The following is a 24,919-nucleotide window of genomic DNA, read 5'->3' on the forward strand; positions in this document are numbered from 1 at the left end:
TATCTGCAATACAATATGCAGTCCTACACATCAGACACATAAGCAGGGATGCTGAATGCCCCAAATTTGGAATGCAACATAGCCCAAATGGTTCATCCTGCTGACAGTAGGTAGATGTGACATACACAGCATCCCCTCAATGTGTGCAAGGGCAATTTGTGTTGGTGGAAAACAAAGGTGAGACAGGAAATGTCATGCACATGACATATCAGATTGGATTTTTTCACTGTCACTTAAAACCCTGCAGCTCATTCATGCGCTGACTCTGCAATGGATGATGAGGATGTGATCACATTGGGCAGTTTGTTTGTGTTTTATTGGAGAGAGTAGAGCCAATCTAGACGATGGGCTTATCCTCTGACCCCAATCCCGATCCTTCATGATGAATTACACTTTGTCACAGGAGGCTCAGGTCTTAATCTGCAGCTGTGAAAGGCACTCACAGCAACACACAAACAATAAATACTGTTTTATGAATGATGAAAGCAGAACATTGGTTAATAATGATGTGTTTGCACCTCGCTGGCCTTTATAGTGGTGGTACACAATGGACACCCATTTGTTTACATTTTTGAAAAACACTTTTTCATATAGGAAACAATGATTCGGCAGTCGGGTGACCTTGGAATTGTCTTAACTGTTCCCAATTAGATGACAGCCCAGGCCAATAGCACTCTTCATACTGAAAAATGTACAGTTAATCCATGTGATCGGTATTGGTTGATCATCATTATTGGAATCGGCAGCATAAAACCCTGATTGAGCATCCATCAAAATTATCCATCAGTTTGACTGTGAATGAGTCGTTTTGCGCCAGCCATGTCAGTTATGGTGAATCTGTAGTGTTCAACCGCCAGGAAGGCTTGGCTGATAATGGCAGCACAGTCATGTGGCCCTCTCTCTCTCAGCTTGGGGTGTGGTGTGGAGAGTGTTATTGATGTGATATTCTTGCAGCCTCACTGTTCTTATTTATAGTTCAAAGATTATTCTTATTCTTACTATTATCTGGATCACCAGCACATTCCCAATGCAGATGAGGGATGTTGAAATAGAGCTCACATATCCTTATGATGGGTTTCATTGCAACGACAGAGGACGTGACACTTGAAGATGATTAGCACACTAACACCAGCTCAAACTAGGGATTTGTGCACAAAATCTTGTGGCTGTGATTGAGTGTAAAGCATAGATAAACCCGACGTCAGCAGGATTGTAATGTGAGAGGGTATGCATTGATTGGTCCATTAAAAAGACAACATGCAGTGAAAGGCAGAGAAAGTGCTGTGTCCTGCAGAGTCAGAGCCAGATGAATCACTCCTCCTTGTGTATGTCGTCTTAAAAATAGAGACTTAGATGGACAATACAGAGACGACATCTATGAAGTGGACCCCACCCATGAGTATGATGATCTGGCATCTTGTGTGCAGTATGGACAAGTAATCTAATGGAAACACACAGCATCTTTTCTGGTGTAATGTCCAGCAATCATAGCACACCTGTCCGTTAAACCTACAGAAAGTCAACATGAAAGTAAATACTGTATAAAGACTCCACACAAATACACTGCAATGTAGTCTGTTCAGTTAGTGCATTGCTTTCCAGTAAAGCATGTGAAACCTGAGTGATGTCAGATTGATTCACTCTTCTCATGTCATCGACCCTCCTGGCTCTTTGTATTATTTCACCCACGTTTTCTTTTCTTCATTGTTCAGCTTCAGCCGCGTAGCACACTACACAGACTGATCTGTTCCAGAGTTGCACGCTAAAGTGCTTTTGTTATGCAGGCTGAAGGAAAAAAAATGAAGTATACAGTTGATGGGATGGCTTTCTTAAAAGTGGATACAATCAGATGAAGGTACTTCAATAAGCACCGCAATCATAAAGTATATTAACTTTACCATCCACTCTCTCCTAGGATTCCCTAATTCTGGAGAAGAATGACATGCACCACCCAGTGTGCTCTTTCCAGGACGACTTCCAGGAGTTTGAAATGATTGATGATGACGATGAAGACGAGGATGATGAAGAGGAGGAGGAAGAGGACGATCCCGATGCACCCCCGTCTCCCTCGGCTTCCCCTCCACCCTCGCCGACTCTGGGCACCTTAAAGAGCAGACCCACAACGCTGAACCTCACGGCAGCTGTGTCGCAGGTAGGCGAGCTTGTTTTCGGTGTATGCACCCGATGTAATGTATATGTAAGGTATATTGAAAACATGAATGTGCATTTTTGTCATTAGGATTCATTGAACAACAACAGCAGTCTGTCGCCAAAGAAAGGAAGCTGGCAGGACTCATTGCGTAACCCATCTTTACAAGGTGACATTTTTTTTGTGATTGTTTTTTTTTGCCAGTGTCAAGTTAAATAATAATCTTTCTAATAGAAATGTGAAATCAATTCATATTCATGATGAAAAATGAATATAAATATATAAACCTCAATTTACCCACCCATCCATTTTCTATACCGCTTATCCTCACTAAGGTTGTGGGGGTATCCCAGCTGACTTTGGGCGAGAGACGGGGTACACTCTGGAATGGTTGTCAGCCAATTGCAGTAAACCTCAATTCATGTGAATAGAAAAAAATTATTAAATTATATATTGTGTACATTTAAAAAAAAAAAATAAGCAAAAAAATACAGAATAACCAATGCAAAAACCTTACACTACACTTTTCATTCACATATACATGTACATAGACAATAAATGGTTAGCATCATTAATTTGTCCCAGAAGATCTGACTGTTAACTGTAAATTCTATTAATCTGCTCTAGTTTTTATAATTTTACAATTATGGTTTTTTATGGTGAAAATAATTTGAAATGAATAACAATTTCATATAAATTATGAATGAAAATGATTTTAAAAAACAAACAAACATGAACGTTACTTATACCTTTATTAAAGACCCAATTTCTGTTTCCTGACTGAAAACTGGAAACTGTTGTGGTTTATATCCCTATCATGTCATGTTTATGGGATCGGTCACGTCTTCAGTAAAGGCAAAAGTAACCTGAAGTGTTCATTTATCCCTTTCATTTGTCATTTATCTGCATGTAAAACTATAAAAACGTGTTTTATGTTAACATTTTTACTATCTGGTTCCGGTTGTCATTTTATTTAGCTAGCTAATGGGATGCTAACAAGGAAGAAAAATAGATTAAGAACACAGTTGGACTCACTCTGTGTATTAACAATGCGACATGAAGCACACCATATTGTATGCTAAGAATTGTCATCGCTAACCAAGGTTCCACTGTATCTACTATGAATTATACTATAAACAAGGGTTACAAAGAAGTCTTACAAATTTCTATTATGTTCCCAGGACGCACAACTCCAACCCACTCGTGCTTGGAGGAGGGCAACCATGTGACAGGCCAATGCCCAGCCTCTTCAGTAGTCCAGCCACCAGGTTCACAGAGTCAAGGTACTCCAGAAAAACAAGCAGGGGAGGGTGGGAACCCCCTTTCCCCTCACAGGCCCCTCTTGTGTGACATGGAGGGCAACAGGCGAGAGAGGCTTGAATACGGTAACAAAATAAAAAGGCCTGCCTAGCTAATTTCGAAGTCATTCCATCTACATCCATGTTAATCCGTTCAACAGACTAACTAATCAATCAAACCCCTCTCCATATAATCTCACCACACCACCTACTGCATAATCCCACACTCCATCTAATATTGTCAGGCTAATGTAGTTATTGTTTTCTACTGTTTCCGCAGGCTCATTTGGTCAACTCAAGTCCCGTCCTTGCCCTGGTGACAATATCCAACCAAAAACCGACCCTTTAATCCAGACCACTAGAGTACCATCTGTAGATGAGCACTCCCAGTGTTCGGACACAGAGGTGGACCATGACCTCAACAATGGCCACAGTCACAAACACTCAAACCGGCTTGCCACAGACACGTACACAATTACCAGTGAGTCTGGCATGGAAGCGGGGAACGATCTCGATCCGGATGGAACCAGTCACTGCTTGTCATCCACTGCACCCTTGGGAGCCACAGACGGCGCTGATACCCCCTTGTCAGAAGACGAACTAGATAAAGACTTTGAAGTTGAGTTTATGCACAAGGAGACATACGACATGGTGTGCAAGGAGAATCAGTCGTCATACATTGAGTTCCCATCCATTGAACCCTTTGATCCTGCTTCCTTCTCCAGCTATGTATCCTCTGGTCACTCAGATGCTTTTGACCAACTCAAAATCTCAGATTCTCAGCCAATGGGGGCGCCATTAGCAGCAGCCAATGATTCGACCTCTCCATCGTCAGACCCAGGGATTGCCGACATGAACCAGCAAGGTTATGTAACTTCAGACCAGGACAAGGAACTCAGCTCCCCAGGTTCTGACTCTGAGCTTGATGGAGAAGTGGACATAGAATTTGCCGGTGGAGGTCCTGTGGTCTCCAATATGATCTCCTCCATCTCAGAAACAGAGCTTGACCTTACTAGTGAGAGCAGCAGTGGGCGCTCTTCTCACCTCACCAACTCCATCGAGGAGGCCAGCTCACCAACATCAGACCAGGAACTGGACCCGGATACAGAATTAGAGCAGGACAGTGGAATTGTGGGGCTGAAAGCATCTCTCTTTCTGGGTCAACCTGACCCGTTCAAAGAAGGGTCTCCTCTGCCTTCTCCATCCCCTTTACCTTCCCCAACCATTGGCACTCCATCCCCGGTGGACTCTCCTGTTTTGCCTCCTGAATGCTACGATGACGGCCAATTTCTGATGGGCTTACAGAATGGAGACAACGATCTGGCTTGCGAGCACCAAGCCGACCCAGATGAGACTCTTCCACCAGCCCAGCAGTGTGAGGACAGTCTCTCCAGACAGATGGTGCTCCAGATTGAACCGGATCACAGCCTCGAGAGCTTCAAACGCTCCTTCTACCTACCATTGGGCCCCCGGGTAATGCCCACCGCAGATGATTATGATGAAACTAGTGAGGGGGATTCTGAGTCAGAAAGCGAAGATGACCTGAGTGAGAACTCTGACTCACCCTGGTTGCTTAGCAACCTGGTCAACAGGATGATCTCAGAAGGCTCATACCCCATCAGCTGTCCTGAAGACTGCTTCAAAAGAGAGGTTTCTGTGTCGGATACCATTTCACCGTCCTCAGACATTGGTGATGGAGATAGTTTTTCTGAGGATGACCCAGGGAAGAAATCAGGAATTAATAGATTAGAGGATGAAGAGACAGATGGTGAGCTGTTGAGAAAAATTGAGAGAAGTAGGGTGGAGACTACAAATAAAGGTGTCGGGATGAACTCTTGCCTCTATATGAGCAACTCTACCGGGGACACAATTGCCCCACTGGATCACTGTGTAGAAAATTCAAGAGAAACCACCAATTACTCCTCATGTACCACCAAAGTGAAGAACTTTACGGATAAATCATTCAAAAACACCAAGAGACCAGAGGAAGAGAAAGAGCCCGATAATGACTTAATGATGCTAGAGGGAAGGAAGGACCTTGACTCGCCGAGCCTTACTGATAGCATCATCAGCGACAAAGACACAGGGAGGGAGACTGATCCCAGGACAAGTAGTCGCTCCTCAGCCTCTCTTGAACGCATCACGGAGGTCAAACACAGCCTGACACTGGACATACCCACCGCTCAGACCAACCGTTGCTTCAGCCTCACCTATTCCACGGACAATGATGAAGAAGATGAACATGAGTACTCTTACCCGTTCTTGGATGACTTGAGTAGGCAGTCTCACAGGGATAGTGATTTGCAGCTGGACAGGTCACCGCCTGTTGATTCCTGTGTGCCGGATCATCCCTGCCCAGCCCGTGATCTCCCACCTTGTGAGAAAGACCTGTCTCCAAAGCAGCCAAGTGTAGACGAAGGACTGGCCTATGACTCTATGAAGTACACACTTGTGGTTGATGAGAACACGACCCTGGAACTAGTCAGCCTCAGAAGGTAGGATGTCAGAATAATGTTATGAATAAGAATCTTAATAGCCCACTATTGTTCACGATGGGACGATAGGTTGAGAGGTGAATTTCCGGGAAGTAGGATTCAATATTAATAAATGGAATGCTTTTGTTGTTAGAACATAGTAAAACCTGTTTATTATAATGGGTGTTATTTAACATTATTAGAGCCATGTAGACATTAAATAACACCCCTATAGTCACCTTTATACTTGTATGAGCAAAAAGTAGACATGATAAGCAATAATAAGACATAATAATTCACGGGTAGAATTGGGAAGGTTCCTGAATGGAGGTCAATCACATGAAAAAAAAGATGGACATCAGCCTACCATCCATTCTCTGCCTGACGTTTGTGACTTGATAGAGATACAAGACAGCCAATCTGACATTAATCTGCCATAGATAGACGCACACTCTGACAATCCTGCTGGCTTTGTTTACACTATATTGCTATTTATATATATGCTATATTACTACGGATCTCTGTAGTGACACAAGAGACAGCCCTCACTTTAAACATCGCAATCTACCAAGCCAAAAACTTACCACTTCCACACAGAATGGGAGAACTTATTTTTACTACTATGTAATGTCAGACTGCAAAGATCCGTAGCTGCAAGCTAAGGTACTGGAATGTAAAAAATGTCTCATGATTGCATGAACAGTGACAGAACAGAAACCATGACATAGTATGATAATATATGGCGACTTAGTGATTGTAGTCCAGGAATATTTCAAAATCCCAACTTTTTGTGGGTACTTGCACTGTTAGTAGGACGTTTCCATTCAGGACATTGATTGTGTCTTAACATGTACGTACCTTTCTTTTGAGCGTACTGATTGTATCTGTATATTGATATTGATATTGTATTGATTATATACGTATGTACAAGAGGAAGACTGAAGACATTATGGGACGAATTACAATGAATCGAAAACAAGTAGGTGAAAATGGCGCACCAATATGCCAACTTTGGAGGTGGTGTAAGCACTTTGGCAGTCCTACATACTGTATCTATATTCATTCATTCTCTACCGTTTATCCTCACGAGGGCTGCGGGGGTGCTGGAGCCTATCCCAGCTGTCTTTGGGCAAGAGACGGGGTACACCCTGGTGGCCAGCCAATCACAGGGCACATATAGACAAACATACGTATAGACAAACAACCATTCACACTCACATTCATACCTATATGGACAATTTGGAGTCGCCAATTAACCTAGCATGTTTTTGGAATATGGGAGAAAACCCACGCATGCACGGGGAGAACATGCAAACTCCACACAGAGATGGCCGAGGGTGGAATTGAACCCTGGTCTGCACGCTAACCACTCGTCCGCCGTGCAGCCCCCTGTATCTATATATCAAGTAAAAATTTGTATGTACTATGTATGTACTATATCTTCTCAGGTGCACATCAGTTCTGAGTGATGACAGCGAGCTCTCCACGTTGTGTGATGAGGAGCCCCTGGAGACGGGGCAGGTGGACTATTGCGTAGATGGGGAGGGAAGGCCAGAGCTCCTCAGTTCTTCTGAAGACTCATCCCCCGAGGCAGACATCCCATTTTCCAAGAAATTCCTAAATGTCTTTGTCAACAGCACCTCACGCTCCTCCAGTAAGTAAATTCATATTCTTGGACAATTTGGTTTTTAATCATTGGCTGGACTGTCTTGGCTATCACTGTGAACATTATCAGAACAAGTATCAGACCATTCTATGGAATCTACTTAGTAGTTTTCAACCAAGTTTGTTTGTTTGCTTAACCATTAGACCCCACTAATGTAGAGGTACCGCTGTCTGTTTGTCTTGTAGGTACTGAATCCTTTGGACTTTTCTCGTGTACCATCAATGGAGAGGAGAGGGATCAAACGCACAGGGCGGTATACAGGTAAGAAACAGTATTTCACTCTGGCATCATGCCACAATGATAATAAGAAATGATGCTAAGTAGTAACTGCTTTCTGATCAAATGGTTGCTCCCTGTAGATTCATTCCTAGACATGCAGATGAGCTGGAGTTGGATGTGGATGATCCTCTGTATGTAGAGGAGGAAGAGGATGACTACTGGTACAGAGGCTATAACATGCGGACAGGAGAAAGGGGCATCTTCCCCGCCTTCTACGCCCATGAAGTCATTGGCCAGTCTAAAGAGATGCTGGGTGGGTAGAGAGCCTGTTATTGACTTGTCTGTGTGATGGAGGTCATAACGGAACACGTGTGTGTTTGTGTCCTTTAGCCATGAAACGTAACCCGGCGTGGATGGAGACCTTTGATGTTCAGTTCTTGGGTTCTGTTGAGGTACCTCATCATCAAGGCAATGGCATCCTGTGTGCCGCCATGCAGAAGGTTAGCACTTTTTACAATGCAACAACATAAAACAGGCGTGACAATGTTTGGTCTTCTGTTAGATTGCGCTATCCAGGAAACGGACCGTGCACGTACGGCCTCCCTCCCTGTGTGAGTTGGAGATCAGCTTGCAAGGAGTGAAGCTGATAATGAGCCTGGAGGATGAATACGACTGTCTCGATGAGGTAAGGAGAACTCACCTGCCTGCACAATTTATTGAGACCCAATACAAGAGAAAAAAATCTGTTTTATTGACACTGCAAAGGAAGTATCCATTAAGCAATATGTTTATTACTATGTGAGATTGTGTTCATATTTTGATTAGTTCTGCACCGATGCAAGCTACAACCACAATAAAACTTGACGGGTATGCTGGAGCCTATTCCAGCTGTCGCCAGCCAATCACAGGGCACATATAGACAAACAACCATTCACACTCATTCATACCTATGGACAATTTGGAGTCACCAATTAACCTAGCATGTTTTTGGAATGGGCGGCACGGCGGTCGAGTGGTTAGCGCGCAGACCTCACAGCTAGGAGACCCGATTTCAATCCCACCCTCTGCCATCTCTGTGTGGAGTTTGCATGTTCTCCCCGTGCATGTGTGGGTTTTCTCCGGGTACTCCGGTTTCCTCCCAGATTTCAAAAACATGCTACCACTCATTTCTATAAAGCCTGCCACTGTGTAGTGATAGTATACTGCCATAAAAGTACAGATCCAATTTCCAAATTGTTGCCCGAATCTTAGGAAAGAGGTACAAGTTGTGATGAATGCAATTAATTGATATCTTAACACCTTGTCCGCGTGTCCCTGACTCCATCCACAGTTTGACCGATGCAGTCACTTCTTCCAAATGAAGAACATCTCCTTCTGCGGTTGCCATCCGAAGAACAACTGGTAATCAAACATACCTTTGACCCCCATGTGTACTTTTCAGGGTTTGTTCCATTGATTTTCTTGTTGATGCATCCCCCCACCCCCCCTCAGCTACTTTGGCTTTATCACGAAACACCCCATGCTGAACAGATTTGCTTGCCACGTGTTCGTATCCCAAGAGTCCATGCGACCTGTAGCAGAATGTGTTGGGTGAGTCTTCATGCTGCTGTTACATAATAAACAATATTATACCTTGATAACAGGAAAATAATAGAAATAGAAAATATTCAGTGTCATGATGCATTTATTCACTCTACAAGCAATGTTTTACATGTCAAAATAAGTTACAGTTAAGCATTAAAAACAACAAAACCCTTGTGTTAACTTGTTGAAGGCGCCACACATAACATTCTTACTTGTCACACAAGTACTGTAAAAAAAAACCTTATCAATACCTGCTCCAGTCTCTGGCAGGCCATGTAATCCGTGATAAGTCAAACACAGCGACAGTAGATACAAATAACTTTGGTCTTGCTACAAGAGCCATCTGCCAGGGCTTTGATGCTAACTTTACTAATCTAAATATTCTTTTATTTCTCATGTCTTTCCTTAGACGGGCCTTCCAGGAATATTACCAGGAACATTTGGAGTACGCCTGCCCCACTGAGGACATCTACTTGGAGTAAGGAGGCATTGCATTTCTCCTCTTCAGCCTCGCTGTGCTTACACTCATCCACCTTGGCCACCAGAGGGCGCTGCAAAAGGGTGTGCTCTTCATTCTCTTTTGGAAAAATCTCTCCTTTTGTCCCTCTGAGACTGGGCTCTTCGTTTCATCTCGCTGTCTGATGTCCATCTCAGTGGACAGTTGAATGTTTCTTTTATGTTTTTTTTTCTAAGACTAAGACACTATTCTAAGACGCTGAGCACCAGTTTTAGTTTCAACTTTCCACTTCCGTCTTGTAAAGGAGCGACCTTACTACTGATGATACAGTCCAATGCATGGCTAAGAGGGTTACGACATACAGCAACACAAACGCAGAACGGCGAGCAGTTCAACGATAACGCTGCCTCCTTGTAAATATTTCTTCGATGTTCAAGGCTGACTTGGTTTCGACATGGCAGCAGAGTAGAGAGAGTACAGTGAGCTTACTTCCGTGTCATGTACGTGTGATGTAAATAGATGTACTATAGGAAGTAGACAAACAAACAAACGTCATCTAGATTAGGAATCACTCACAGTATCTGATGGGAACGGTAGTTTTGTTGGTGGCATTCAATGGCGAGGAAAACGTGAGACTCACTCACTTTCGTCAACAACTGTGGGGTGTTCGGGTCACACTAAAAAGGAAAAAAAAACAATTATGTTATTTAATCATTTTTCATTTGTTCAGTTGTAACTTTAACAATGATTGACGAAATTCCCACAGGAACCTAAACGCAACACTCCGGTCCGGTCCAGGAGCTTTTGTGTCTTCATATATTTATCATATATCATTAAATACGCGTTAAAACACTTACAGTTAGGACCATAATATCACTTTATTCTTTGAAAATTATCATTTTTATTCATGCAAGATGAGATTTTATGCTTGCAGAATTTTGACCTTTTTCCATCGTAAAATGTGACTTTATGTGACCTTTATTCACTTTATGTGACCTTTAGTCACGGAATCTTCTGACTTTTTCCATGCAAGATTATGATCTATTTCGTAATAGAATTTCATTTCATTTTATTTTCACTTTTCCCTAAAAATATTTAATTCAACATATTGACATAATTATATTATATATACTATGTGTCAGGAATGTTCAATTATAAATATTTATTCGCATAACCCGTTTTCGGATTCTTCATATAAATTTGGTGAAATTACAACTTTTTTCTTAAAAAAAAAAAAGACTCATACACGAGATGATACACGAGATGGGTCTACTTTGCAGAAAAGTACGGTGAAAAAATATGACAATATATTGCTGTCTACAAATGTAATTTCTACTACGTTACACTCTGTGTGTATCCTACTGGCCCCGCCTCCACCCACTGGGACAAATAGACTATATGACTGACAAAAAGGCTCACTCTGTTCATGCCGTTGTTTTATGGAACAAATGTGGCAGGTGTGATGAAACCAATGCACAGATTGTACCCTCTTCCTGCCTGTTTAAGGGTGGGAGATGAGGACAACAGACACGCATTCATGCGGCGATGTATTGAAACCGGCAAAATGATCAATTTCATTTTCATCTTATTGTGTGATTAATTAATTAGACGGGTTTTTTGTGAACAAGAAACCTTGTCACATTTTAAACTTGCGGCATCTTGTGACACTGATGACTCTTAATATTACAACCTTTTTCTCTAAATCAAATCAAATCAACTTTATTTGTAGAGCACTTTTCCTGCAGAGACATGCAACACAAAGTGCTTTATACCCCCTTGCACCCCCTCAGCAGACCTGACACAGCCCCCAGTGTGGAGGACCCCCCCTGAGGAAACACTGGAGTTAAAAGCTAAAGACTAAGGACTAAAAAGATAAAAATGTAAGAAAAGTTTAAAATATTAGTTAATATAGTTAAAATATAAAATATAGTTCTAAAGAAAACACAACTTTGCTCTTGTCTTCATGGTCGAAGTACAATAGACTTTTTTTCCTTTTCAGTGTGACACTAATACTTCTACTGTACTGATGATTTTGTCATAGTTGCACTCCGTCAAGAGAGAGCTCTCATAGGGAAATGCTTGACGATGACTGCAAGCTAAGGCACAGTGAAAAGCCATATTCACACTCCAACGACTGTTCTGCAGCTTTTTTTTTTGGCAGTTGAAACGAGGGGAAACGTGGAAGTTCTGAGGTATGATCGTCACACGCTCTCATGTTTATTTATTGCTTTTAGTGTGGCAAGGGGTTGAGTATCAGTCATATATACATAAACGGTACGGGGCTGCAGTATATTTAACAGCTTATACACAAAAAGAGGCTTTGTTTTGTCACTCCTCAGACACTGTATATTACTGTAGTGGCAGGAAAAAAGTTTATTTCCACTCTCATTTAGCTCATGTATATATACAATAGAGACTCCAAAGTAGTGCTGTGTCCCTTTTCTTCTGTCTGTTATTGAACTACTGAGTATGTCATTGATTGAAAAAAAAGGATCAACCCAACAACAAAAAGAAACAAAAAAAAAAAACACATTAATGTGTATGTAATGTGCAATAATTTCATTGGCTGTCTTATGTTTTCCATCATTATATCATACAGGTGGCATTTTTGGGTGGGCGGAGACGCTTCAGCAACAGCATTTTAAGGACATAATTAGTTAGCTATGACATAATTCTGTCAACGCTTCGCTCCATTTATGATCCATACCATATGTTTGTCACCCTTTTGATGCAATGTCATTGACACATTTCTGTATACTTATAGAGGAATACAGTACAGTATGTGACTGAGCAAACATATCTTTTACCTTTAAAAACTTCAAATTCAAAGGGGGAGGGGGGGACTCAAGGAAAAAAATGAAAATGCATTTAAAAAAATCTGCCTTGTAATGAATTTGGTCTTACAAATAAAATATATGCTTGATGTCCAAAATCTTATACTGTTTTGTCATGAATTTATTTCTGTAAAATTACAAAATATAGTTTTGATTTGTTAGATTTGTTTAACACAACAAAATGTTTATTCATATAAAATTCAGACTTTAACATTAACACTTCATTATCATCACAATATTATTCATGTAAAATTATGATTTAATTCATATATTACTGTAGTCACCAGAAATCAATGTATTAATTTTTATCACTTTATTCCCATAAAGTTCTGACCAAATGTTTGTCTTTCTCGTAATTTTCCTAAAATAAAAATTTAATCATCTTCAATCATTATTTATTCACATACAATTATGACTTCTTCTAATTATAGGATTACTTTTTGCTACTTTATTCACATATTATCACTTCATTTTTGTAATGTCAGAATTTTATTTTTCTCCAAAAAATTGCACATTTATCTTGAAACATTTCTTGTGAAATTATCCCATTTTTTGCAGCAACTACACATCACTTGCAACCATATTATTTTGACTATGAGAGTACCCATCCACTGCAGGTCAGTGGCACTGACAGCAGCTCGGTTTAGGACTACACAGTGGATTGCAACAAGGCTCCAGTTGTGGATCAGTTCCCTTTGAGATCTGACTCTCTCCAAACAGCATGGAGCTTTCAAACTTCTCCTTGACTCTCTTAATTTTCTCCAGCAGCTCTTGGAGGTGTGGGTGGTCATCTAGAAGGAGAGGGTAATGCTCAGAGGGGTCAGCCTCCACGTCAAAGAGGAGCGGGGGGTCATGAGGCTTCAAGAGTGCCAACCCTGAGCAGTCTTTGTCTGGGGTGGTGCTGCTGTGGATGGAACCTAACGTAGTAGATAAAAAAAAATAATAATAAAATCACAACACCCTGCTTATGTTTAGCCATTGACAGAAGACTACCTGTCCGTGTTACCTTGTGTGTAGAAGTGAGCCTTGTACTTCCGCAATCGAAGGGCAAACAGGCCAAATGTTTCACTAGCATCAGTGGGATAGAACATCATGGTGTCCCTTTGACTCTGCACACCACAGCAGCAACACAACCAATGTTGTAATAGTGCAACCAAGGTTGATGACAGACACACGATACCAATGTTTTTTGACCCGATGCGAATTGGACTGTGGCTGTTATATTATAGGAGACCAAGTGGTTCAGTCTCTCATATATGACTTTTTTCCCCCCTCACAAAATTATTATTTTCTGATAATGTTCAGACTTTAGTCCGTAAAATGTCAAGTATTTTCTTGTGAAATTATGATTTTGCACTTGTAATGCTCTTGTTTACATTCTCTTTCCTCTAATAGTTTTTTTTTGTACCACTATCATTTAAATGTCTACTACCTGTTTGGTTGTAAAATTACAACTTCATTTTTCTGATGATGCTTCTACCTTTCCATGATTGAGAAGGATTTCAGTCATGTCAACACCATCAAGCTCCACCGGGGGCACTTTCGCTCCAGCTAGCTGAGCGATGGTGGGCAGGATGTCCAGAGTGCTGGCCAGCTCATGACTCACACCTAGAAACACAATAAGGAAAGTCATAGAGACTCTTTTCCGTGTATTTAAATATGGTGTAATATTTGCAGCACACCTGGCTTAATCATGCCGGGCCAGAAGGCAATGGCTGGCTCTCTCATGCCGCCGTCGTATGTAGTACCTTTGCCACATTTCAGAGCACCTGCATTACCGCCACGTGACATGCGCATTAACGAAGGCCTGGCCACACACACACATGGAGGAGAAAAACAAAGTTGTACTTGAATAACAACATCAGTACAGCGGAACATTGGTTAGTGTCATTCATTCTTTCCAGAAGGTTTCAAAAAATGTATTCCACTCGCATCTGTGGCAAAGTGCTTCCTAACTATGAACCATATAAGGAAGTCCGCCCTGCTGTGACATCACAAAGAAGCAGTTTTACCCCGCCTTTTGAAACTGAGAGTTTTGAGCCATCCCAAACTTCTTTCAGGGCTCACTTCCAATTGCGCAAACCTCATTATCTGAAACGTTGGCATCGTTTAACATGAGAATACAAAATTCTAACTACATTTATAGGTCAGAAACATGGACAAAAGCATCATAGGTCCCCTTATTAATAACACAACAAGACACAGCCCATTTTGTATGCTAACCAGAGAACAAGGCACAATTTTGTGTAATGTGTAATGTTAACTGAAAAACACACTAACCTGGGTTCTACTGCATATAAATGTATACATAGTGTATACATGAAAACCAGCCCACCCGTTGTCTGACGTGAAGAAGACCAGCGTGTTGTTGATCACTCCAGTCGACTCCAATGTGGCAAGCAGGTTTCCGACAGTGTTGTCAAATTCCAGCAGCGCATCTCCAAATGGACCTCTTGATGTCTTCCCAGCAGCCCCCAGGCCAGCATACTGGGGGTAGTGGGTGTGCTGGTACAGGATGGAAGATGAAATTAGTGTTGAAACTATTGTTGATTAGTAGGTCAGGACGAAGTTCCCTACATGGGAAGCGTAGTAGAGGAAGAAAGGTTCATTCCTCGCAGCAGCTGCGGCAATAAAACTGGTGGAAAAGTCACTGTAAGCTTGTTCCAGATCAAGGAAATTAACCGGCTGTTGCTTGATGACCTCGTTGTGCATCAGCGGAACCATCACGGTGCCAAGGTCGCACATTCCAAAGCACTTGACATCTGGAGGGAAACAGGTCAGGTTGTGACATGGACCCTGGAAAAGCAAAATAACAGATATAAATACAGATATAGACCTTCAACACTCAATCCGACTCAAGTTTACACGGACCATGTCGTGGGAGTACGGAATGCCCAGGTACTCATCGAAGCCCTGCCTGGTCGGAAGAAACTTTCCGTTGGCCCCAACTCCCAAGTGCCACTTCCCGACAGCGGCTGTGGCGTAGCCAAGAGGTTTCAGCAACTCCGCGATGGTGGTCTCGTTCAGTGGAAGACCGCCTATTGAACCAGGATACAGGACTCCAGGGTAGATACCTGAGCGGGTCTGATAGCGGCCTGTCAATAGTGACGCCCTGGAAAGATGATCTAAGTCAATTTTTCCACATTGTAACTACAAATTGCACATACAGTATATAACAAAGTAGACAAGGTTGGAAAATAAGTAAATACATATCAGATAAAAACTAGTTAAATGGCGCTGAAATATTCTACTGTATTATTACTTATAAAAACATTAATAATACATGTAACTTATGTAACCAAATTACAACTAGTAGTGGCAATGTCATAAAACCCATATTTTAGCAATGAAAACACTGTGCGTGCATGCTCTGTCCTTTTTTTCATATGATATCAAGTGTGCTTTCATTTGAGATAAAAGGGATATATTAATATGTGCATATATGTACATGAAAAATATGACGCTTGACTTTCTTCCCTGGGCTATTTGATTATCAAAACATGTAGATGGCAAGTGTGTAGACTTTTAAAACAGGTTTTTCCACAGCCTACGTTATTATACATAACCCGGGTGAATGAGGTATAAAGTCATGGTTTATCAGAGAGAATTAATCACAAACTTGATTTTACAAATGTATAACGTTTGGAACATTGTTATAGTTACCTGGACGGGCTACATACAGGACTGGTGCAGTAGAAGTTAGTAAACCGGAGACCCCCAGCTGCCAGTCGGTCAAGGTTCGGCGTAAGACTGCTCGGATGTCCGTAACACCCCAGGTCACCAAAACCCAAATCATCAGCGAAAATTAGCACGAAATTCGGCGGCGAAGCGGCGTATGTACAAACAAATAAAAAAGATAAAAACGCGATGTGAATAAAACCCATTCTGCACTCTTTCACATTAAGTCAACGAAAATTACCGTGTGGTGCCAAGAAGAATATAAACAAACAAGTCACGTGATCGCCATTACAATGGGTCGCGTGTGAATGACGTCATACACATGCGAAAGTGCGGATCAATTCCGTGCGCTCGGCACTTCGCTAAAAATTAGGGATGAACGAGTACACCACTACCTGTATCTGTTCACCCATATAAAATTATCTATATTCGTAGCTGTATTCGGAGTGGGCGGGGCATAGAAAGGAAATGGTTGTGGTTTGATAGGAAACGCCAGTGACGATGGTGACCGCTGTCTTGACAAAAATGCAGTATAGTTATGAAACAAGTTTAAGATTGCAGGCTGCATACTACAACATATTGAGAGTGGAGTAATATGTAATCATATTAATATATGTATTAATATAAATATAATATAGTAATATCCTGTGCAAGTGTCAGTGCAGTGCTTACGGAACAAGTTTACCAAGTAACGAGATACAAACCAAAATAGAGGCGAGCTGAAGAAAATTAAGTGTGTAACCGGGTGTAGAAGTGGGCCGTGTACTTATCTTGGAAGTATCTTTTAACATGAAAGCATTATCGTAACAATTTTTTAATATGATAATGTCTAAGCAAGGAAACTATAAGCTCCGCCCAAGCAACCGTGCCCCCCCCCAGCGGAAGTGGATACCTACTTTGGCACACCTGTCGTCACAGCTAAGCTAACGGCCCTTTTTGCTAGCAAGTAGCACTAGCTAACGCCTGTCTGTATAGATGAAATATTATATATGATTATCATTTTTAAGTGCAACTCTATACAGCGAATGGAATCTCACAGTGCCGTAGCAGCATTACCCCCATGAAGGCTGAAAAAACCCGTATTGTTTGACGCCACACATAAAAAAACCAAAAAAAAAACAAAAATCCAACAGAACCATTGAAGTCTTCTCAATGATAGAAATATGATTCGCAGTTTTGGTGAGTACAAAGCCTTTTCTATTGAAGTTTTTTGGAAATGAAGCAACCGTTTTTATCATTCCATTAAAGCATCATGTTGTATGATTTTAATTGGAATATTGTTACAATAGTTTGACTGTGAAATTGCGGTACTCAAATCGCACAGCAGGGGTCGGCAGTGAGTAGGTTGTCGAAAAGCCAAAAAAAGACTAAATTCTTTTACACGTCTTCATAACTTAACATATCTTGAGAACTGTAAAACAACCTGCGTAGAGTTTAGACAATATTTTATTAAATAAGTTAAAGTTACTTGCTATTCTGTTACTGTTTGTTTGTATTTATTTTGTAAGTCTTTAAATTAGCACATTTACATACATATATTACTTCAAATATTGACTCTCAAGGGTAAGGGGCATAGAAAGTGAATGGATATTGAAGATAATATGTTTCTGATAAAACAATAAAACAATTCTGATAAAAAACACACCTCCAAAAATGCACCTGGAAACATTAATTCATTAATTTTCTATACCACTTATCCTCACTAGGGTCGCGGGTGTATGCTGGAGCCTATCCCAGCTAGAGGTGGGGTACACCCAATCACAGGGCAAATATAGACAAACAACCATTCACACTCAGCACCTGGAAACAGTCATGACCAATAGGCAGGACAATCATGTGACATTACATTCTGGATGAAGGTGATTTATTTGATTTTGTTCAACTTTTCCTCTTGAGTATATTTTACTTTGACTTAAGTAGACTTTTATACCTGTACTTTTACTTGTGAAATATCAGCAAAGCAGCTCTACTTTTACTTGAATATTTTAGTACTCTTTCCTCCTCTGTAAATAGCCCAGTACAACTGATTAAATATCATATTATTGAAGGAAGAATGGTTTGACAGTGTTGGAAGGTGTGTGACTGTCCCAAAATGTCCTTTGCTGACATGTCTCTTGTGCTTCCTTCCTTTTGCCCCCCCCCCATAGTGGGGGGGCTACAGATGAGCCCCTATCCTCTGTGGCAACCTGGACTCTCTCTCACCCTGACTGTGCCTGGCACTTGGTCAATTACGCCAACATGACGAGAAATAAACCAGTGGCGCAATGCTGCAGGAGGCTGGAGAAGGAGACGTCGCAGCTGATTTAGAGAAGACAATGCTCAGGTACTACTGTGTCTTTTTATCCATTTATTTATTCCTGAGCCGTTCTCCCCCGGAGGTGGACAGGTTGGGATTGGAGTCAGAGGAGGTGAAAGGACACCACTTGAATTTAAATCACAAAGCAGGTGCTAACTGTAAGGTTGGACTATAATAAGTCAGTGTTTGAAAACACTGACTTTGTTTTGATTTACTATTCATTTTCTCAAGTCTCTGCAGGACTGACCTACATTCAGTATCTAATTCTCTTGTGTACGAGAGTGCGAAAGAAGTATATTATAATGACACAATGTGGCGCCTTTCAGATCACATGCTATAATATTTTATACATTGGTGATATACATAGACTTACAGAAGACATTGAATGACATTGGTTTTACTGTTGTCTTTAATTTGTATGATAAAAACTACATTATAAATACAATAATTAACATCAAACTATTTCAATACCCACAGCTGCTAAAGCAAGATCTCACATTTATTTAGATTAAGTTTTAGTCCAGAAGCCTTTGAAACAATGGTCAATACTTTTTGGATTTTGGGAATGTCTTTCAGGTTATTTAGGAAGGTGGTTCTGTCATAAGCTAACTGGTTGATACAGAACTCTTTACCTAAAAGAGATAGTTTACCAAAATCAGCATTTCCGTGGCTGGCCTGCCAACACCAGTGATGTTGGCGGCACCTCAGAGAATGAACGGATGCTAGCCGGCATTTAGCATGCTAGTGCTTTAATGTCCAGTATGGGGCTTCACAATGTGGGATGACAGCATGCGGGTTCCGAGTGAAGACGGGAAGCACGTTTATTCTTGTACCCAACTAATCATACAGACATTCTCAACACACAGAGGACATACTACCGGTCTTCAAAATAAAAGCACCGTTTGCCATCTAACTGTGTCAACAACAGTGTCATAAAAAATCTAGATATGCATTTGGAATTTCATGGATGACTACATCTTCCTTCATCACAAGCACAGGCATTACAGTTTGTGGAAGATTTAGTAGCAATGTATGCAGGGGCTGACATCCCATCAGAACAGTTACCCACTTTCTTACCAGTCAATAAATGTGCTTTACAATTTGAGACTATTTAATTATATGGTTATGGTTTGTAGCTTTTTATACAAGACTCTGCTGAATTAAAATTGTATATCATCATATTGTGATACATCCCAAAAATATTGGGATTTATGCCGAGGTCCTTTTTGTATTCGGTTACAAAAAAGCAAAACATGCTTGTTCAGTTGGAGAGTGAGACAGGCACCCTCTGGCAGGCCAGAGACCCGTGGAGCTACAGGAGCTTGAAAAAAAAGGAAAAATACAGTGCAAACAAAGAGAGCCTGGAGTGAGCTGAAAACGTCACAAAATAGGCCCCAAAAAATCAAAATCAGCCTGCTTAATAGAAGTTACTAGAATTGTTGATGGTGCACATCTCAGTGGAATTTTCCTCACTTAACTTATAGACCACACACTCACACTGGTACAGATCAGTCGGTATGTCTTAGAACTGCAATGTTTGGGGTTCAAACACTGAATCTGCTCATAAGTTGGTGACTCTTCGGATTGTAATTCCCTCAATGTGAGTGGTGAATCTTGAGTAGCTCTTGAGATGTTTTGAACATCTGCTTTCACAGCTCGTGGTGGGAAGTGTGTGTGTGTGTTTTTATCTACAGGCGACTGTGCTGCAAAAAAAATAAAAAAACCCCAAAATGAGCCAATGGACAAAATATTACTTCACCGCACACCGTCATCATTTCCAAAAAGAAGGAAAACTCCATCCTCTTCATAAATGAAATATTACATAATTTGCACACATTTCACTCAATTTGGCCGTGTTGCTGTTTTTCCACACACTACAGTATATTCACAGTCGGAAAGCTGTGAGTTAAACTGTGAAAATATCTGCAATCCACTGCTTGGCTGTGAATGCAAAATGCAGATTATCTTGTGGACACTAGTGGGCACTAAAGGATCACAAGTTGAGTTAAAGTTTGTCAAGGCAGGTAAAGGACGATTTTCACCATCAATTCTGACTACAGTAGTGTTATCTGATTCTTTAATTTGTATTTCATACTTCTTAGGCACATAATAGCTCTTGGTGCACTATAAACTCTGTTATGGGCTGTATAAGACCTATTATGCTCATTTTTGGCCCTTTGTATTGAGTTGAGGACTCTTATAGAGCAGCTACACACAATGACCTGCACGTAAGCTTTCTAGATCTTCCAGAATCTTCACCTATTCCAGCTGTATTTCCAAAATGGTCTGTTTTAATTTATTGCACCCGCGACCTGCTTCTGGGCACACCTAGTCCGCTGTGATTGGTCCCACTCAACCTGAACAGTTAACAGCTTGTACAGCTTGTACCAGGGCACACACATAATGTGACATCACACTAACTAATGAAACAGAGCGTTCAGAGCCATCCTAAAGTTCTTTCAGCGCCCAATTCCAAACCTCATTATCTGAACCTTGGCCATCTTTTAACACGTGAATACAACATTCTAACAACATTTTTAGGTCAGAAAAGTGCAGTAAATGTGTTTGTGTACCTAATGTTATGGTCTGTGACTTCATTATAGACTGTCCACACAAGGTGCTTCATTTATATAACTGATAATTATACCGCACTTGGATTCAATTCAATGTTCCACATCGGCAGCCTCAAGTATTTGCTCAAAGCAGCCGTGTGAGCACATTTTGCGTCCATCTCCTGTTTGAGTGGAGATCAAGCAGCCCTTATGATGAAAGTCGTTGTGTGTCTGGCTCGTGCGCGGGGGGGGGTAGCGGCAACGGAGAACATCCTGGCAAAGACGGCGGCGCTATCTGGCACAGCAGGTGCTGGGAGAGAAAGAGCATGGAATCATGCAATGAAATCTAACAGGCCTCGGTGGAGCAACACGAGCTGAAGAACTCATTAATGTTTGAGGAGCTGCTGGGCTAATATTGACATTATTAGCTTGCACACTCGCATTGTCATTGCTCCAAACTTAGAGGCAGCGCAGGGCACAAAATAGTCAGCGGATGTTGTGGTTGAATGTGCTGTCATTTGACACACTTTGTCAGATTTAATCAACTCCTGTCTCCCTTTTGAGAGCTTTGCTTTCATGTGATGGGCTCGGCCCCGGGAGCCACTCCCTTTTACCTTGTGATATTAAAAAGTGAGGCAGCCTGAGTTGCCCTCCTGGCCACTGCTTTACCCTCCAGTCTCATCCTCAGTCACACAGCTCAGCTCCAGAAGTGATTTATTCCTTTTCAGGCTGACTCCCGCCTCACCCCCGCTCTTGTCAGGCAGACGGTAAAGACACTTCCATGGAAAAATGAGCCCGCCTTGCACTGCATATGGAGGAGCAGATTCATGCCAAGAGCACGGTCTAAACATATTCTGATTATTGGTACATGATGTAAATTCCAAAAATTGAGTTTGGATGTGAAGATTTATCTTGGTCTTCACCTTGATGTGTGCTTGTCCTCGGGTTCTCCTCTTAATTTATCATCGTCTGCAATCACACAGACCCTCTTGTCAGCTTGGCATTTCCATTCTCGTGTAAATGATGTCTTTGTTTTCATTTTCCAATCTGTATTATGCACTTTTGTCATGAGGCTGGTGAATCAAGACCACTATCTGTCAAAGTAATCATTCCGTAAAGTTGCGAAAGCAAACAAAATCGGTTACTTTAGCCACGTTTTTGTTACGTTTGTGCCCCTTCTGATGGTACTCCATCATCAGTTGTTTTTGCAATAAAGAGATTGTTGCTAGAGCACATCCTTCTCCATCCTCCCTACAATGTCCAGGTAGATGTGAAGATAAGTAAAATCTTTATCTATACTTAGTGATGGTTGGGACAGTCTAGTGTTGAGAGTAGTGTGCACATAGTGTATTCTTCCCTTGTAAGTCGTTCTCATGTAAGTCTTGTGTTCATAATACTTACATAAACTGAGGACCCCCGGAAGTTCAGCAAACATAAAAAGATAAATTCTGCATGCATTTTGCGTTTTGGGACACTGTTTTGACTACTAGTCTCAACTGAAGTTTTAGAAGATATTGAATACACAAGTTTCATGGTGTTGGCAGACTCACAAGGAAAAGCAGATTTAGTTTAACAGTGCTTAATTTCTTTTTACACTTGTGTGGCAAGCAAAAATTATAAAGCCAAGATGCAAATTAATCTTCACATTATAGCTTTATAATTGAAACTGAGACAAAGTATTTTTTGGGGGGGGGGGGTGAAACTCTTCAACAGTTATTAAACAATCATATTGGGAGTGACCAGGATGGATAGGATCAGGAACGAGTACATCAGAGGGACATTATATGTTAGAGGCCTTGGAGATAAAGTCAGAGAGGCCAGACTGAGATGGTTGGGACATGTCCAGAGGAGAGATAGTGAACATATTGATAAAAGGATGCTGTGGTTAGAGCTACCGGGTAGGAGGTGTAGAGGAAGACCAAAGAGGAGGTTTATGGATGTAGTGAAGGAGGACATGAGGGTAGTTGGTGTGAGAGCGACAGGTGCAGAAGACAGGGTTGGATGGAGGAGATTGATTTGCTGTCACGACCCCTGAAGGGAAAAGCCCAAAGAGAAAGAAGAAGAATTGCCACAATTTCAACCCCGGGTTGATTACTTATATTTTCATTATGTTCTATGTGAGATATTGCTTCTAAATCTAAGCAAATCCATGTTTGACTAGTTTTGATTGTTCATCCTTAGAAGGTTCCACTGTATACTCATTGGCGAATCTATTTCCAGTTCTTGTTGCACAGAAACATAACAATTTTATTTCCACTTGTTTGTCTAGGAATGTAATAAGGATGTGAAACTCTTAGCGTATTTAAATATATTCCCGTTTTGTACTCCTCACATGGAACAAAATGATGTCAAACATCGATAAACAGCACCAGAATATATTTCCACACAGGAAAGATGTAAACAAGATTGCTTGGCTCTTCATTAGCAGCTTCGGCGCTTTGGTCTTTTTTTTTTCAGTATGCTCTAATGACTTCAGAGGTGCGACATGAAATAAATGTGAAATGCATGAGGATTTTTTTCCCTCTTGTGTGCATGAAGTTATCCTGATCAGTTACTAGTAAACAGGGCTTACTTTGCTGCTAATGCTATACCACTGGGATTAGCGTACTGATAAGAGTGGAGGACAGACTTGATTGAAAGAACCTCACACAATCTTTCAATACATTTAATAGTGTTGACATTTTTTGTTCAATATATTTGTTGAAAAACAAAAGTTTGACTCACTGCAGAGTGGATGGTTGGTTACTAGCACAAACGGCAATGGAATCAGTGACACGATGACAGACACCAAGGTGGCAACTGGAAGTGTGCTTCTGTGTTACATGTTGTTCACATTCTTTGATACACATGCGTACCGAACCTTCACCCCTGTATTGAACAGTTCAATACAGATCTAAATGTAAATGTTGTTCCAGTATTGCGATATTTTCAAAATAAAACCTGTCACTGTGAGTGGAAGAAAATTAGGCTTTATTGTTGGTTGTATGTATTTTTATATTTTGGATACAATAAAGAAGGGGGTAATGGGTATTTTAGAGTTGGAACATCATGGAAAGATTCCAGTCAGATAATGGACTCTTCATACTCAACAAGCAGGGTCAAAACCAGCAAACTGCTGTCAGTGCTGCACACAGCAAACACACCCAAAGTAAGTGATATTTATAAAACCAACTGCTTGTTGGTCATACAACAAAAAGACAATGTTGCTAAATGCTCTACTTATAACAGACATCAATTTAAACAAACCTTTGGACAGATAGTGCTTTATCATGATTGTTAAACTTTCTCCAATTTGGAGTGAAATGAATATGCAGGCTTAAACCATAGACATCCTGAGTGGATAAAAAAGTGGAGCTCAAATTAAATTTATTCAAATTAAATCGATTCAAAGGGAAGGAACATCAGAATGGAATAAAAGACATGTTGGATATATTTACTATTAAAAATAAATGAACCATTGAATTATGTTCACTACTTCCAATTAATTAACATAATAAGGTTTATGTTTTTCAAGTGTGCAGGAGTAGAAGGTACATGAAGGTCTGAAGGGGTACGTGACTGTTTGGGAACCACTGGTCTATGTGATTCTAATAATGTTTTTGCATTGTTTGTTTATTTGTGTTTATATATTGATGCATTTTTTAAGGAATTGTTGGGAATAGGATATGGCAGAATTGATTGAAATTTTGGGGGTGATCTGGATCACCATCTG

The 24,919-nt window shown here is 41.0% G+C and overlaps 3 protein-coding genes across 6 annotated transcripts in view; 2 read left to right on the plus strand and 1 right to left on the minus strand.

Moving 5' to 3' along the window:
- Positions 1-12,783, plus strand: part of mapk8ip2 (mitogen-activated protein kinase 8 interacting protein 2) — a 25,324-nt gene extending 12,541 nt beyond the window's left edge. For 2 of the 3 annotated variants that reach the window (XM_058075910.2, XM_058075909.2), the window contains 12 exons: positions 1,916-2,152; positions 2,240-2,318; positions 3,331-3,534; positions 3,728-5,942; positions 7,370-7,575; positions 7,773-7,848; positions 7,947-8,119; positions 8,197-8,306; positions 8,369-8,491; positions 9,137-9,207; positions 9,298-9,396; positions 9,800-12,783. In XM_058075910.2, coding sequence (XP_057931893.2) covers positions 1,916-2,152; positions 2,240-2,318; positions 3,331-3,534; positions 3,728-5,942; positions 7,370-7,575; positions 7,773-7,848; positions 7,947-8,119; positions 8,197-8,306; positions 8,369-8,491; positions 9,137-9,207; positions 9,298-9,396; positions 9,800-9,872 — 3,666 coding nt within the window. In that variant the 3' untranslated portion in view covers positions 9,873-12,783. The remainder of the gene's footprint in view (positions 1-1,915; positions 2,153-2,239; positions 2,319-3,330; positions 3,535-3,727; positions 5,943-7,369; positions 7,576-7,772; positions 7,849-7,946; positions 8,120-8,196; positions 8,307-8,368; positions 8,492-9,136; positions 9,208-9,297; positions 9,397-9,799) is intronic. The other variant, XM_058075911.2, reaches the window with a different exon arrangement.
- Positions 12,045-16,763, minus strand: arsa (arylsulfatase A). Of its 2 annotated transcripts, none has more exons than XM_058075912.2 (8): positions 16,345-16,763; positions 15,553-15,793; positions 15,259-15,477; positions 15,017-15,186; positions 14,364-14,488; positions 14,162-14,289; positions 13,688-13,790; positions 12,045-13,598 (listed from the first exon to the last, which is right to left on the minus strand). In XM_058075912.2, the coding sequence occupies exons 1-8, from the start codon at positions 16,563-16,565 to the stop codon at positions 13,300-13,302; spliced, it is 1,506 nt and encodes a 501-aa protein (XP_057931895.2). In that variant the 5' UTR covers positions 16,566-16,763; the 3' UTR covers positions 12,045-13,299. The 2 variants fall into 2 exon arrangements, with proteins under 2 accessions (XP_057931895.2, XP_057931896.2); XM_058075913.2 differs by having other exon boundaries at positions 13,376-13,598; positions 13,675-13,790.
- A 529-nt stretch (positions 16,764-17,292) lies between these two features.
- Positions 17,293-24,919, plus strand: part of shank3a (SH3 and multiple ankyrin repeat domains 3a) — a 237,474-nt gene continuing 229,847 nt past the window's right edge. Inside the window, exons 1-2 of the mRNA XM_078790453.1 lie at positions 17,293-17,538; positions 18,507-18,682. Coding sequence (XP_078646579.1) covers positions 18,624-18,682 — 59 coding nt within the window. The 5' untranslated portion in view covers positions 17,293-17,538; positions 18,507-18,623. The remainder of the gene's footprint in view (positions 17,539-18,506; positions 18,683-24,919) is intronic.

The sequence above is a fragment of the Doryrhamphus excisus genome, linkage group LG1, assembly GCF_037039965.1.
Source record: "Doryrhamphus excisus strain RoL-2023G ecotype Guam linkage group LG1, RoL_Dexc_Guam_v1.1, whole genome shotgun sequence".
NCBI classification, from domain to species: Eukaryota; Metazoa; Chordata; class Actinopteri; order Syngnathiformes; family Syngnathidae; genus Doryrhamphus; species Doryrhamphus excisus.

What these genes read in the sequence shown, in the direction of transcription:
- arsa (XM_058075912.2), bottom strand. Translation starts at nt 16,565, where the DNA reads ATGGGTTTTATTCACATCGCGTTTTTATCTTTTTTATTTGTTTGTACA. An exon ending in TTCTTCACGTCAGACAACGG is followed by an intron (nt 14,489 to 15,016) that starts GTGGGCTGGTTT and finishes GTGTGTGGCCAG; the next exon opens with GCCTTCGTTAATGCGCATGT. An exon ending in GGCTCACTTCTACACACAAG is followed by an intron (nt 13,599 to 13,687) that starts GTAACACGGACA and finishes CTACTACGTTAG; the next exon opens with GTTCCATCCACAGCAGCACC.